The sequence below is a fragment of the Ruditapes philippinarum genome, unplaced genomic scaffold (assembly GCF_026571515.1).
Source record: "Ruditapes philippinarum isolate M1 unplaced genomic scaffold, ASM2657151v2 ctg2624_1_1_1_1, whole genome shotgun sequence".
Lineage (NCBI taxonomy): Eukaryota > Metazoa > Mollusca > Bivalvia > Venerida > Veneridae > Ruditapes > Ruditapes philippinarum.
This window is the reverse complement of record NW_026856741.1, coordinates 161,086-178,108: the sequence shown is the minus strand read 5'-3', so window position 1 is coordinate 178,108 and position 17,023 is coordinate 161,086. Positions and strand designations below refer to the sequence as shown.

The 17,023-nt window shown below is 30.6% G+C and overlaps 1 protein-coding gene across 1 annotated transcript in view; it reads left to right on the top strand.

Moving 5' to 3' along the window:
* The window catches only part of LOC132747574 (mutS protein homolog 5-like), a 47,784-nt gene that overhangs the window by 7,800 nt on the left and 22,961 nt on the right, over positions 1–17,023 (top strand). The window contains exons 5-12 of the mRNA XM_060736993.1: positions 3,597–3,674; positions 5,961–6,082; positions 6,990–7,042; positions 8,314–8,402; positions 9,213–9,329; positions 10,235–10,248; positions 16,189–16,275; positions 16,566–16,628. Coding sequence (XP_060592976.1) covers positions 3,597–3,674; positions 5,961–6,082; positions 6,990–7,042; positions 8,314–8,402; positions 9,213–9,329; positions 10,235–10,248; positions 16,189–16,275; positions 16,566–16,628 — 623 coding nt within the window. The remainder of the gene's footprint in view (positions 1–3,596; positions 3,675–5,960; positions 6,083–6,989; positions 7,043–8,313; positions 8,403–9,212; positions 9,330–10,234; positions 10,249–16,188; positions 16,276–16,565; positions 16,629–17,023) is intronic.

Sequence of the window (17,023 nt, the reverse complement as noted above, 5' to 3'; positions counted from 1 at the left end):
TACCAAAAAATATCAAAATTCTACATAAACCAATTTGGGAAACCTACATTTTAAAAAATTAAAAATAACTTTTTTAATGAACCCCCTTTTTTCAAAAACCTTTTCTTTTTCCCTTTAAAAGGTACGTTTTAAATATACACTTACATAAAAATTTTTTTCACTCATTTTTTATTGAAAAATAAAATAACATTTGAGGGTTTTAGATCTTCCAATTTAAGTAAAAATAATGATTTAAAAATTTTTTTTACTTTAACCTTTTACAGCTACTAGGGTTTTTTTTACCCGGGGAATTGGTTATTGAAAAAAAATTTTTATTTTCCAAATATTTAAGCAGGGAATCGAAATTAAATTTGATAAGAAATAAATTATTCTGTAAGTGGAATTCAGAAGATATATACATTATGTTTCAAGTGACTTCAATGAAGAAATCTCTTATCTTTGTAAGTGGAGTCAAAACAAATAAGCTGTTCTTTTTTTTGTCATTAATAAAGGAAAAAAACAGATTTAAAACACAAGGATTTCAAGGAAACAAATTCATTTTTTTAAAAAGCCAAAGGGGGTATTTGGCAAATCTTTTTTTGGAAAACCCTCATGTGAAAATTTTCTTCTTGGTCATGAACTCTGAAGTCCACTAGAGTTCTCTCCCTTGACAGTAGTTTCCTTGTTCTGTCAGTTCAAATGTTGTTTTTTTTCAAGAATTTATTGATTATGTGGGACGAAAGGTTGATTTACATAATCTAGCTGTTCGTTCACATTGAATTCTTATAGCCTGAGGACTAAAATCTCGTTTAGTCGTCAATAGGCAGAATCTTTTACATGTTTACGTGACAGATGTAATCTGTTATTACATGCGTGTGTATCAGTTTTGTTTGATTAATAGTGCATATCTATCATTTTTTTGGCAATTTTCAGTTACATTTTGCTGGAGGGTTTGTTGGTGTATTGATATTTGAAATAGGTTTGTCACAGGATCGGAAAACTGATTGAAATCTCGACTGTCAAATGATGTGCTTGAATGACTGAGTAGGTTTCATACATGAAAATTGAAAAAAAAATCAATTAAGTTACGTTTTGTAGTTCCTTTTGAAATAGTTTTGAAATTTTTTTTACATCTTTATGTCAAAAGTTACTTCCTTGTTTTGATAATACAGGACAAAATTAGACAGGAAAAATACCAAAATATTTTGAAATCAAGAATGTTGACATAAATATTTACCTGCCTGTTAGCTGTATAGATAATTATATTTATCAAGTATATCAGAAAACATAAAATGATAATGAATAGATACTGTCTGTTTAGAAATCATTAATAACTGATTGGGGAGATTTTTATAGTCTTGTTTTTGTTAATGCATGAAATAAAATTCATGACAGTGAGGTGATTTGATTTAGTTTTATTTTTGTTGTAGCTTAAAAATTAAATTAAAAATATCCAAGAAAAGTTGATATTATTGTAGGAAAGTCATGAGAATTTGGTGAACTCTCCCAAAATGTTTAGAACAATCAATGAATACATTTAATGTTTAATATTCTATTAAGAAATAAATGTACCATTTATCAAAAATCACTGTTAGTTAAATGTGACACTTAAAAAAATCACAAAAAAAAAAAAAAAAAACACAAAAAAAAAAGTCATATAGTGAAATTATTCTCAAAGGAATTCCATTGAAGTTCAAAATTAGGTCAAAAATAAAAAAAATAAATTTCTTACATAGACCAGCTGGGGCTTTTAAAACAGTATGATAATTAAAAAAGATAATAATTAAAAAATTTACTCATTTCATTGAAATAATATCTTTGTGCTTAGTCCAATTTGAGTGGAAATCAATTCAACAGTCAATATTCCAATTAGAATAATAATTTTGGAAAAACAGAGTGAGCGAATGATCTTAGATTTTGCACACAAGTTATAGATCAAGATCTACATGTAATTGATCATTTATCTAGAAAAATCATGTCATGTCACGTCAAAAAACCTCAGTGGAGTCCCTTTAATGTCCTTGCGTTTGAATTACTGTTTTCATTTCCTTCTATGGTTTTGGAAAATAATTAATACCACAAGTGAAATCACCAAGAATTCACCAAAGTGAAGAGGAATTCTTGTGAAACTTGTTTCAGATGTAACTCTGTTTGAATCCTTTTTGTGTTTAAAGCCATAAATATACTATCCGTTCACATCAGGTTTTATTTCATAGTAGACAAGTAATTATAAGTGTCTAGTTTAGAGGTTCAGCAGTTAAGAATTTTTTATTTTTTTTCCCAGCTAATCCCAGGGTACAAACAAACATTTACAGTAACAACTTTGAAAAAAAATAAACTGATTAGATTGACTGATCTATTCTGAGCAGTAGCGCACCTTGAAACTGCAAAGGTAAAAGTTTGTTTGTAGTGGGTGGATAATTTTGGAAAAACCCACATTTAGGAAGTATTAACTCCAGTCTGATTAAAATCACATCACATTAAAATCACATTATAATATAAGGGAAATCAGTAATTCACTCCGAAGGGGGGAGGGGGAATGCTGATCTTAATCATTCAGAGGCTTAATCATTCAGAGGAACTAATTATCAGACAAGCTTAATCTTCGATAAAAAAAAAATAGGTCACCCAGTTAGATCAACACTCTATCAAGCATGAGATTGACTCGGTGACAATCTTTACTCAAGTGAGTGATCAAAGGACCAGTATGGCTGTTTTGTTAAAGTTAGAGAATGTAGTTTTCAGACATATTTGTCATGTTGAATTTTTAAAGGTACATATTCAGATGATTTTCAAAATAATCTGTCCAATATTCTCTACCTCGGCAATAAAAAAAAATCAAACTGTTTCATTTTCTTTAATAACAAGACAGGTTGTATGCATGAATAAACCATAAAAAATTCTCAAGTTTCAAAAATACTCTGGTTTTCTCCAAAGGTAACCAAGGGTCCTTTTACCAAAAAATCTTCAAAAGTCCTTGATATTTGAGACATTGAAAATAAATGTCTGGATATTCTGATAGTTATGACAATGAAAGGATGTTATCTATTTTTATGATTTTAATTCCTTCTCTATATTTGTTTTTTTTCCCAAAATATACTCAACTCTTAAACTGTTCCGTGCTTCCCCCAACTTTCCTGTCCCTTATTAATCAAGCACCCCTTTTCCCAATGCCACAATTAGCACCACCAAGAAAACAAAATTAGTAACCTTAAGATTGATAAAAGGAAAATAAATTCAAGTTCATGAATTGTACAGGGTACTTAATTTGAGAGAGGTGTATATTTTTGACATTGCTCTGTTTATTGGAAATGTAAACTTTTTTCTATGAAAAACCTTTTGAAAACCAACCCAGAATGGAAAAATAAGCCTTTTCTTCTATATAACTGTTTTGCCAAAAAAATCTTTTTCATGAAAACTATTTTTTATAAGTCCTGCAAGTGTTTGCATAAATACATAATTTTTATATTTTTTTGCTATATGAAAATTTACTAACAACTGAGCAAAATTTTAAATAAGATTATATCTGTTGCTATTGATTACTTTAGATGTAAGGTACATTGCTATTGTATAAATGTATTATATATTGTTAATGTGTTGTTTTCATTTATTTTCAGCATCAGAGAGAAACAATGGTAATGTATCTGAAGACAGCAGCTGTTCTGTGCTACAGTTTCTACCAAGCATAGATTTTTGTAAGTTGTATTAAATATACGCTAAACTTGTCATATCAGGTTAAGGGGAGGTAACTACAATTTGTTTTGTTTTACTTTAGGGCATAGTAGTCTGCCCTTGGCTGTTTAAGTTCATACTGGACAAGTGTGCTATTTGATCATTTGTATAAATTTAAAACTTGCTAACTTATAAAACTTAAGTTAAAAATTAAAATATAGTAGTTATTTCAAAATACCTTGCTAACGCTTGCAAGTGCAAAATCGTGTAGGTATACATAAATTGATGATTTAAAGGAAATAAAATTTGTATTAAAGTTAAAATGATAATGGATGATGCATGAAAATATAAAAAGAAAAAAATTATGTAAAATCTCTATTATTAATATGTGGCTGATAAAAGTGCAAATTCAAGGTAATGTTTTTTTCCCTGTCTTCTATATTAAATTTCAGAGAGATATTTTTGACAAAGTTGTTAATATTTATTCACAGCTGAGTGTTGTAGAGTAATTGATTCTTTTAATAAACATAGGGATGATAAAAAGGTTACTCTTAGATAAATTTTTTTCTATAAATACAGGATTTATTTTCATCTTGTATGAATCCAGTATTTGTGAGAAAAAATGAGTCGCATTACGACAAAACCAACATAATGGGTTTGCAACCAGCATGGATCCAGAACAGCCTGCGCATTCGCGCTGTCTGATCAGGATCCATGCTGTTCCCTATCAGTTTCTCTACTTGTAATAGAGTTGGTAAGCGAACAGCATGGATCCTGGTCTGGATTCATGCTGGTCGCAAACCCATTATGTTGGTTTTGTCATGACGCGGCTCAAATATCAGTGTTTTTTTTCACTTTTGGGGGAAGGGGGTCAGTGCCCATTGGAGGGGGAAAAATGCAACAGGAGGGGGATTTTTATACGGATCTAAAATATTGATGTGTCACATGATAAACTTGTTGGGATACCAGGAGTAGCTCCCCTTACCTATATGAAAAACCTTGCTTAACAGTAAGTCTTACAGGCATAAAATAAAGCATTTTTCGACAGTTACTTGCAAAAAAATGATATTCATTGCAGACAGATTTGGGCTGCCATATTATAAGGGGAAATTTCAGCTTTGAGGGGGGAAAAAAACATACTATTTTGAGGGGGGAATAGGGAGAATTTCGCCGAATATTTTGGTGAAAAAAAACACTGAATATCCCCTATAAGTCTGTATTATTAATTATTCATGTATGTTGCTGATAAAAGTGCAAATTTATTATGGTTTTTGCAAGTTAATTTTTTTTTTTAATTTCTTTTATATTAAAATTTCTGACCAAGTTGTTAATATTCGTTCACAGCTACAAACACAAGTATTGAAAAGTCTAATACATTGTATTATATCAAATATAGGAAATACTAGAGCTTAATAATATAATTATATATAATGTAAAATATGTATATCTATGAGTTTCAAATCACTTGTTTGAGTTTTTCAATATTATACAGTAAATAACACTTATGATGGTAGAACAATAATACAAGTTGTTGATGAAGAATTGATGAAAAATAAAAATGTTTTTAAAAACTGAAATTTTAACACTGTATAGTTTAGGTTTAAATTGTAATGTTAGCAAAAGAGCTTCGCCAAGTCTTATCTGAAAGGAAAAGGTTGATAATATTTGGCTTAAATATAAAAATGGGTATACATGTATTGTAAGGCTAAGTAATATGTTTAGTTAAATACACTTTAGTTTACATTAGAGTTTAGTTAGATGGGTTCTAGCAGTGTAAGAACTGGTTTGCTATTAATATAGTATTTAGCCAGGTCAAATTGCACAAAATTAAATTGCTAACTTGCCTGGCTTTGTACTGAATGCAATATGAGCCTAAAATAAAACATTGTTTCCCTCCCGATCTCTACCTATTGCTACCCCAAAAATTGTTATTGCCAATCAAATATTTTTTTTCGTTATAAACATGAAAGCAGTCTGTCAGTCAGAATCCTATCTTCAAATCTTTCTCGTGAATATACAAACTGGATTATACATGTTGAATAACACTTTAGTTCGATAAAATGCTAAGCATTCTTAAATTTTTTATTAAAGTCCATATAATTCAGATATAAAAAATAAATATGGTCAATGAATAATATTTTTATATTTTTCGTAAAAAAATAGTATTTTACCTACCATACCTACCTACCCTACCCAAATTGGCATGGGTCTAGGCAGGGAAACAAATATGATTTAAGGCAAGCCTAAGCAAGTCATAATCATCATAAGTGTGTAGGAGAAAATTTTTTCACTATGGTATATTATTCCAGCTATAGAGATTTGTAAAAGGCGCCTGATATCCATGGATCTCCCCTCTATACCCGAACATTATGTGGATACAGAAAGGACCTTGTACATCTCTTCACTGATACCTTTTGAAAATGTTTGCATGGTATGATTATATACTAGTACATTATAGATTTATAGATTTCAGACTTGAAGCAAAACATTAATAATTTTGCAATAATATAACAGAATAGTTTATGATCTGGAAAGGAATCAATTGAAAATAATGGAACGTTATATGGTGGCCTAGTGGTTAAGGAGTCTGCCTCTCAACCAAGGGATGATAGGTTCAAGCCTTACTCAGGTCACAACAATGTTTCCTCATAATAATGACACCAGTACTGGTTTGTTCCAGGAAGCAGACTCAAAGTGATAATGTAATTTCAAAGAACTTTTTTTTTGGATTGAATAAAGCTAAGTAAAAGTTTAAACTATCCCCACTTTGATATCTGTGGTTCGAGAATGGGGATTATTGAAAATCTGGAGAAGAAGGATGGTATGAATAAAAGAAGCTGGAAAGATTCCTGTCCTTGTTTCAAAATTGTCACTCTGTAAGTATTAACTTTGAATATACTATAATATATAATATAATATTTCCTTTTTTTTTCAAATACTAATCGGACAGTCATAAATTCTAACTGAAAATATTTTACGGTATTAAATAACATCTGATATATAAAGCTTAAGCCTATAAAAGCAAAAGCCTAGATATGCAAAAAAATATAAGGTTGGGATTCTGACTTGCAAGTCTTGGAGTTGATGAAGCTTAATATTTTGATTTCCACAGATGCTCCTGCAATGAGCTTGATGAATTGTATTGATCATATTAAAAATGACATTTCAATAAAAAAATACAGTTTAATATTAAGTGTTTCTATATCATATATTTCCAATATTTATGGCTTGACTATGCAAATTATCATTTCCTGCAAGGTTAAAATATAGTTTTAACATAGAAAATTTCACAAATTATAGCCATTGATTTATATTCACTCAATACATAATGCAATAAACATTGTCCTGATTTCAGAGAAAGCCAGATGATTTTAGATGATACAGCCTATTGGTGAGTACTGTACTGTGGAGGTATTTATACGGTGAAGGTATTTTTTTACTGTCTCCCAAAAAATTGCTAGAATATTTTTGGTCTGCAAAAATTAGATAGTTGCCAATGCTAAAACTTCAAATCTTAACTTCAAACAACATTCCTTTCACCAGACACTTTTAGAAGAAAATCAAAAGGGTGGGATAAGGTGGCCTTTAAAAATTATTAAATTATTTTTTTCAGTTGAACAAAATGACCCCCAGAAATAAAAAAATAGCTGTAACAAAAATTCAAAATTGCTGCGTTGCTGATGAAATTTACAGGAATAGGGGGTCCCTTTTTAAAAAGCTAAATCTTTTAATCTGCTGAACGTTGTGCTGCTAAAAATTTGAGATAAAAATTAATGATGCTCCCTTTAATTGGTTGGTTTATTTTGATAAACTTTTTAGGACTGCAAAATTGAAAATTTTGTCCCTGTAAACTATCCCCCCAGGTGAGAGTTAGGCCATCATGGCCCTTGTGTTTAATCAATTCAGATTTGTATAACTATTAAAAGAAAGAAACCAATGTGATCAAACATTTTTTATTTAAAAGGGTATGCTACAGTTATATGATGCAGAATTAAAAAAAAAAGATACATGTATAATTGAATCTACACAATAACTTAAAAGGATATCAGTGACAAAAAGTAGCAAATAGAACAAGACCTCATTATTGTTGTTTATCTATCCTTGAAATAAGCAAAATTTTGAAATTTAAGGGCAGGCAACTCAAAAATGAGGTCAATAACCACCATTTTGTTTAACTTGAAATGTATCTGTTATCATATTCTAAGACCATACAAAGTTAAATTAATTCTATTTATCATAAAACTTTTTAACTTATAAGCATATTAAAAAAACAATCACTTTGAAAAAAAGATTTTACTCTTTAACATTTACTTCACACAAGATTGCTTATATTTATTCATATTTTATTTACATAGTGTCAATAGTGAAACAACAGTGCTAGGACAAAATAATAGTAGTTTATTTTGTTGGTGCTTACATGTAATTATAAAAACTTGTATATTGCAACATAGGTAGCCTGGGTTCCAGACTGAAGATTTTTTTTATGTGCTTCTGTTTGGCAAATCGAAAACACAAACAAGAATGAAATAGCGCTTATGTTATGAATAAGCAAAAAATATCAACGCCTGAATCCCAGGCTACAACTTTGGCAGAATTCAAATAAGCTACTGATATAAGGAAAACACTTATTTCTTCGGAAAAATAATATTTGGTTTATTTCAGTGCCCTGCAGATATTTCAAAAGGAGTCCCACCCATCAGTGTATAAGACAGGAACAAATAACAGTGCAAAGGAGGGACTCAGTTTATTTGGTAAGATTTGTCTATTTTTAGAGTTTTTTGTGAACAGTTTAAAAGGAGGTCAACTCAACTCTGATAAATGTTTTCCTGTTGTGGTGCTTTTGTCTGATTCTTTGCCCCAGACGTGCTTCAATAGTTTTAAAAGTTTGTGTAGGCAAATCACCTCTATTCTGGCAGAACATTTTCTTCACAAGTATTTCACATGCATTTCATTTTGTTCGTTCATAATGAAGTTGCAGTCGTAACAAATGTCTAGCTTTAAATGTTGTTTCTTCAGTTAATTCTAACGGCCAAAGACGCCATTTTAGCAGTCTAGCAGACATCATCACATTGAAGTTCTTGTGCATATGAAAGCTTTAAGTTAAAACATGAACTTATTAATATTATTTAGAAAGACATATTTCACCGAGCAATGCGAGCATCTAACAAAAATGTTGACAGGGAGGATGCCATGTTACTTTGGCAGTGTAAATGCATGTTACATGTATTTGATAATATTTTTCATAGAAGTTATTAAACAAAAATGAAAAAAATGATGAGTTTTTTTTAAACTGTACCAAGATTTTTATATTCTAGCAGAAAGGAAAATAAATGAAACTTTCTATCATACACCTGGATCAGTCTTCGTACTAGTACAAAACAAAGGCTAAGTTATCCTTATCGCAAACAAACTCTTTCCTGAAATAAAACTCATGCTTGTAACTCAGAGATGAAGGTTGCATTTCACTTGTCAAATATGAGCATTATACATTTGTTTTGTAAATAATTTTCAATAACATGTAGTTATTTTTCTGTTATTTTTGATCTTTGTTTCATTTTAAGGGATTATGAACAGAACAAAGTCTCAAATAGGAAGTAAACTACTTAGGTCTGTGTATTCCTGTTACTTATATACTTTATGTTTTCACTATTCTTTATTTGCATTACTTGTTGTGTTCTGTTTGTTATAATTCCCTTACCGATTTAACCGGAGGGGACCTAAGGTTTACCATGTCCGTCTGTCAGTCAGTCCATCTGTCTTCCTGTCAGTCCCTAAGATCTGTTCTCTGAGATCACTGTTAAAAGAACTTGAATCTTTTCCAACAAATTTACTAAAAATAGAAAAAAGTTGAAACATAAGTTATACATGTTCATCCTGTTAAATACTTTGATAGTTGCTTGTTAATAATGTATAAAGTGTTATGTTTAATGATGCAATATAAGACACTACAAAGTTACAAACGCTGCCTAAAACCAAGGAGTCAGACGATTGTTGTTTTGGTGTGTTTTGTGTTTGTTTGTTTTTTTGTTTTGTTTCTGTTTGTTTTTGTTTTGTTTTGGTTATAATAGCACTGCTAAGGAAGTCACATATACTTAGAAATTTTAAGCTTTCCCAAATTATTGTGCATAATATAGAAATTTAGTTGTCTTGAGTTACGATTGGGACAGTCCGTTGTTTATCAAGATAAAAATATCTTAATGTTGTAGCAAATTGAATTGGACACAGTGGTTCAATGGTAACAATCTGTGAGGGAAGGTGATCCAAAGGTTCTCCCAATAGAATTAACATGCACTTACAAGTTTTTCAGATAAGTTTTTAAAACCGGAGGTTCTGTGTTATAGTAAATTTATATCTCACAGATGAAAAAAAACCAGTTTTTTTTTTTTACTGGAATGCAATTATTTCTGTATCTGTTGTTTTACATTGCTATAAGTTTGATTTTTTTAACTGCATTTTTTAAGACAATGCAAGTATTATGTTGTGCATTTGTTGCCTTGTTTTGTGCATTTGTTGCCTTGTTTTGGGGGACTTTTTATTTGTTTGTTATTTTTATTATTTTATTGTTCTTTTCTTTATTTCTCAGATACAAATGGCATAGTTTGTTGATCTGAAAACTGTATTCCATTAATTTGTCAACAATCCCTTGAAAAAAAACATAACCAACAATACAAAATATCTTATGACATTTTAAAATATCGGTATCTGACAGTAAAGCAGTAGTGATATATCTGTTCATTATATATACATGTATATGGTATTTAAACAATTAATGATAGCCATCTTTTTGTACTAGTCTCATACCACCTATGTACTCAATAATTGGTAGAGGGTATAGAGACATTACATTAATTGTTGGGATCAAGTATTGCATACATTTGATGAATACTCTAGGTCATGTGTATAAGCAACAAATCAATTTTTTTTTTTTAAATCGGTTTAGCAATGGAAACAAGAAATGAAACAGATATCACGAATTTAAATGTGATTTGATATATACATAAGAAAATTTTAAAATAACTATTGTTTGAAGACAATTTTAAAATACCTATTGTTTGAACCTTTTTAAACAGTGTTACTATATAAAGTTAAATTCTTAAACTGAAATATTTTGTATTCTTCAGAAAGGAATGTGGGCAATAAAACTTCTTGAACTAAACAGTACATTATACACTTTTGCCTTAATTGTATTTCATTTATAGATAGCTCATGAAAATTTTACCAATTTAGTCATAGTTTTTCTACCCCTTTTGGTTGCCTTCACGGGTTGTGGAATCAGAATTGTAGCCACCATTTAACCTATTGCAACCATAATCGACTACTAAATTACTGGATATGAAATTGTCTGATTTTGTGAAAGTAATTTTACCAAACTGTCAAGAAATAAGCCAATAGACACAAAATTTCTAAAAGACAACAACAAAAGGTGGGTTTATCAAATTTATAGTCATAGGAGGGGACACATAAATAAACCAGTAGTTTATTGTAACTTAAATAACATTTTATGGATTTTAATGTCTCAAATTTCAGGTGTTTTGCAAATTATTTTACTGGTAGTCACTTTATATGTTTCTTGATGAAAATTCACTCGCCAAATTTTGAAGAAAAATAATTTCAGGAAGTTTCATGAAAAACGTCTACCCATCACAGCAAGGTTTTTAACTGATAGATGTCAACTGTGTAATGCCACAAGGCTTCCTCATCATCAGATTTATGATCCTGCTGGCTTACCATAGCAATTACCAGTATTTCCTATTTGATGAACGTTCTGTCCTTTGAAAAGCATTCAAAGATTTTTTTATATTTACAAAATTGCTGAATTTAATCACAGAGCTATATTTGGAGAGGTAGCTATGACGTCATACACTTAAAATCTGTAGGGATTTTATTATCCCGCATATTTACATTTTTGCAAGATTTCCCCAAGACCATGTTTGACACAAGAAAATTTACTCATATGTAGGCCGCCATGTTATCAAAAATTTGTTACGGTAATCTAAAGAAGTAACAAAAAAGAAGTTGCAAAAATGTAAAAAAAAAAAAAGCATTAAAGATTGTGTAGATCAGTAATTGATTAAAATACAAACACATTGGGTTACGTGAAATAAAAAAGCGGAAATTAAACAACTCCAAGGGCCAATGAATCTCGCGCAATAGATTGTGGGTCACGATTGGAAACTTTATATTTTATAGCTTCTAAACCACTAAACCATCCCTCTGTATATCTCTTGTGTTACATAAAAAAATGAATTTCTGAACAGCTCTCTGTTAATGTTTTTATATTTTATTTTGAATAAATAGCAAAATTTCTATGTAACTATATATCTTGTAAATACTATGTATAATTATATTTTTTTACATAATAACATTGTTTAACATACACATATGAAGAGCATTCTTGCATCAGTCATTTGAAACCTTGCCCCACCCCCCCCCACCCCCAGCTTGGAAGCAGGGTGGGGGTTGGGTAGCAGGAGAAATAAATAAAAAATATACCTTCCACCTGTCCTGGCATTGCCCAGTCAATGTTGAGGTTTCATTTGGCACCAAAATAAGGGAAAATATTTCTTACTTGTAATCTAGGGGCATTTCACAGGGATTTAACCATCTGGGAGGCTCTGCCCCAAATGGGTTGCTACAAACTGTACTTAACAATGTCTGGTCAAAGTCCACACTAAATATTCCACGGGGAGTAAGGGGGACAGGGTTACAAATGACTGGTGCATAATTATTATAATAAAATTATACAAAGATTCAATCTTTCATACATACCTTACACTATTAACATTCAAGTGCAATGATTACAAACATTTAACTTAGCTGATCTATTGATCTATTAAAAACAAAATAAAGACGATTGTCCTTATCTTTGGACAATATTTCATATTTAGATACTAATTTAATTCTTTGAATACCAAAGTATTTTCGAAAAATTTAGATTTTACAGTTACAGATCATAGCATTTACATATTTATCTTGGCAATAATTTCGCAATCTTATTCATTACATTATACAGTTGTATACAGGGAACATAAAAATTTGTTGATTTTGTTGGGAGTATAAATAATCCTGTTTGAAAACTTTTTATATGCATAGTTGTAAGTAGCAGTCACATCCTGCTAATCTGGTAATATATTATAAGTAATCTAGAACTTTTTGTCTTTTTTAAAATCCTTATATCATCCATCATGGATTGAATTCTTTATTTTATACATTTCTATCCTATTTTCATTTCTAGGTACAGCCAGGGTGCTAAGTTTCTTGAAATAAGTGATACATTCAGAATAATTCATTCCTTTCGTGCCTTTAAGTAAAACCTTTGAGTATTCCCTGTCTGCTAAGATCCATCTAATTACACCTTGTCTGCCGAGAACATATATATTACCACTCTTATCACAAGCTACGCCTTTTGGATCTTCCATTTGGTGATTAAAAGTTAACTCCCCTGTTCTCATGTCTAAACACTTTATACGATTATCTTCGGCTTCAGAAATGACAAGTTCCCGCTTGCTTGGTGTTAGTGCAATGTATCTTGCATCTTGGAATAGGGCAGACCCTTCAGAGTCATGCATGAATCTGCGTTTCACTTCACCTTCGCTTGTTATAATTTGAATTTGCCATGTTGAATCAGTCAGTCTCATATTTGCATGTGTTGGAAATTTAAGGCTAATTATGAGATCTTTTTCGTATGAAACTATTCCTCGACACTCGCCTTCCGTTGGAAACGTTTGTTTGTTCAGTAGTTTCCGTCTAACGCATCCCATTTTACACGAGACTTTAAACTTTTGAATGAGTTTCCGTTTAGGAAATGTAACATATAGGTATTCTTTGAAGGCACATATATCATATGGGCGATACTCGGACTGTATCACGGAGCAACACTTTAAATCTGTGTCATAAAGCTTTACACGTCTATTATTAAAATCCACAGTGACTAGATATCCGGTGTCCATAAACGTACAGCCTGTAATTCTAATTTTCTTATCGGGGATGACCCTTGTGCTTCCACATGTCGACATACATATGCCTGTCCGGCTTTCATTTTGTCGTTGATCGCTCGATTCTTTGCCACATAAACATCCCATCTCAACAATAGCATCCTCTTAACTAGGCAACTTCCACTCTCTCCACTTACATTGATTGTTATTATTGTCACAAGAAGTATATTACCATTAATATATCTTTTAAAGTCATTTTTGGTTTCATCTTATGTTCAACATCTATCTAGGTCACTCCGAATGATGGTTTTGAATAAAGCTTTGTTTCTTTTATTTTGACTCTCTGTATTTAAATGCTTTATAACATGCTACAACTTGTTCTGAATCAACAAATTATTTGAAAATAAGTCCTTATGCTTCCTTAAATGAATCTCCAGACTATATTTCTTCACTGTTGTAACAGTTTTACACACAGTTGCTATTTTCTTTTTCAGCCCATCCCTGTTAAAGTGGACATATTTAAAATAATTCACAAAATAAATCTCCTTAAATGTTTGTAATTAAACACTGTGTTACCAAGTTTTAAATCAACTGTTCATTGTGCTTAGGGAAGCCAATATTTTCTTTTGTTTTAATAATTTTAAAGCTGGGTTTAAATTGTATCATAGTATATCAGATCTTTGTTAGACAACAATTGATCACCTATACAGAATACATCATGAAATATTTTTTTGCATATAGTTTTATATGATTAGTCAAGACATTACATTGTGTCAGAGAGGCATTCATTTAAATTTGACAGCTTCTTACAAAATTTAAATAAATGAACTCTTTTAAAACCCACAGATAAAGTTTTATCAATATATTTATACAAAGTGATATAAAGATAATTTTTTTATGGATTAATTGATTTATAAACCTTGATATTAAGAAATGAAGTAAAAATCATGCTGCCTTTAAAGTCACTAGATTGTTTTCTAATTTTAAATGTAATGTCTTTAAGTTTACATTGAAGAATTCACATTTTATTAATGTGTTTTAATTTCGATTTTGATAAATTGATAAGTAAATGAAGGATTGATTGAGAATAGGAAAATATGTGAAATTATTAATGAAAAGAATACGATTTAGTATTTATGTACTATTAAAAGTTTTGGCTTTAAGAATGGTTGGTTTTTAACCTTCACTGCATGCATGGTGTTCATTAATCAAAGTAGTTGCTAGGTCATTAACATGTCTGACATTGGACCCAGGGATAATAGGGTTATACCTGTCTTTGGTCCAATCCATGTTTCTTAACCAGTCGTCTGATGAGGTTAATTGAATTCAGCCAATTGCCACCAGTGTATCTGTGCCATCTGATCATAGGGGGGTTGGTGGCCGAGTGGTTAGGTCATTGACTTCAAACCTCTTTCCCATCACCACTGTGGGTTCAAATCTAATAAGGACTTTGGATTATTTTATGTGAGGATTCTATCCAGCTAGTTACAAAACATCTTGGTTCTATTTGTTCCCTTCTTGTCTAAATATGCCGGGAAGGGGCACCTGAGTCCTTTTCCCCCCCAACAGTTAAGCGGGAAAAGGGGCCATAGATTTTACTGTGCATTGATGTAAAACCAAACAAACCATTGATATGGCTCACTTTTCCCCCCCTTTTTTCAGTCGGACATATTTTGGAAATTCCCTAAAAATTATGAATGGTGATGTCCAGATTGAAAGATGGACATGTCCATTTAAGATATTTATAGTGGTAAGGGTTAATTTGACACCACTACTGTTTTGTCCATAAAGCAGATATAAGATAATTCTAATTTGTCACCTCAGTGCAGTACCGTTTAACTCCTTATACAATGTAATAGGAGTTAGCCTATTTCTGCACTAAGGTGATGTTATATGTGATTTTACAATAAGGCTGCGATAAATCCAAGAGTGTATCTATCTTTACTTTTCTCTTTAAATGCAATGTTGTATCCCAATTTTTATGATAAAGTAATAAGATTCATTGCAACATATTTTTAATTATACATAAATGAAATATCTTGATTGAAACAATATGTTACCACTGAAGAACTAGTTCAGGTACATGAGCTACAGGTATAATTTATTATGAAGAATTAACAATGACTTGAAGTTAACATCCACATTCTTTCAAAATGCAATCTCTTTAGTTTAAAGTCTTGATAATGGCACTTTGGTATTACTTGCAAAATTTTTGGGGAAAATGAAAAAAAGAAATATGTAAGAATCCAATAAATAAATTTTAAAAAAATAAAAAAAGATTAAAAGTTGTTTTTAATTAGACTGAATATTTGGATTAAATTAACAAAGATAAAATCATGAAAAGTTGTTTTTTTTTGAAAAAGGTATTTTTTTTTTTTGGTTTTCTTTGAGTTTGAAATTTTTTTGTTCCCCAAAAAAATTTAAGCATTGGGGCAGAAAGTTAAATTTTTTAACCCTTTGTTAATGTAAAAGTTTGATAATAAATAAGTTTTTCTTTATCCCCCTCAAAAAGGGCCTAAATGCTAGATTTGATTTTTTTCGGGGGACGGGTTTTCCCAGAGACCATTAAGGACAAGACACAAATTGTTTAATCCCCATGCAGCTTTTTGGGCCTTACTTCAACAATCCGAGAAACTTTGAACTGATTACCTCCCTTGAAGAATCAGTCAAGAATGTGAAAAATATTTCAGTAAGATTAATTGGTTTTATTTCTTTTGTAACTTTTGACTTCTCTTCCAATAAAAGAAATGACTGGAATGGTATCATACAAAGTTTTCTGCTAATTAGGAAAGATTCAAGGTCAGGTGTAAAATTGAACAGCCTCTTTATATTGTCATTAGCAACCATTTTTGAAGTTGCATAATTCGTAATACAAGTTTGGCTGTATTGTGTGTTTGCAAGTTGGACTTTATTGTGTGTATACAAATTTGACTGTATTGTGTGTATAAAATTTGACTGTATTGTGTGTATACATTACAGAAAGTCCTCACTAGAATGATGACATCTCAGGCATCAGTTGGAGACTGGCAGGTTCTTTATAAGGTATGTCCTGTATTTATCTTTTATATAAGTCTGATTAGGCTTTGTGGTAAAGTAAAGTTTAAAAAGTCAAAATGAAACCGTTAACTCTGCCATTTGTACATGATCGACACTCTCCAAAAGCCCCTTAGCATTTATATTTTCTATGAACCACAGTTACAATTAAAAAATATAGAAGTTTGAAACACTATCTTTCACATACATTCTGATTTGGAAGAATGAAACTGGCAGTAATTTATGACATTTAAACAACATAGGAAGATTTATATCTAATGAAGGAATCATAAGATTGAGTATAATGTCAAAGATGATTGTACTTTTGCAGTCAATCATTTTGTTTCTAGAGCAAAATGAAAAGAAAAAAAACTGACAGATTCTGATGAATTAGACTGTAATAG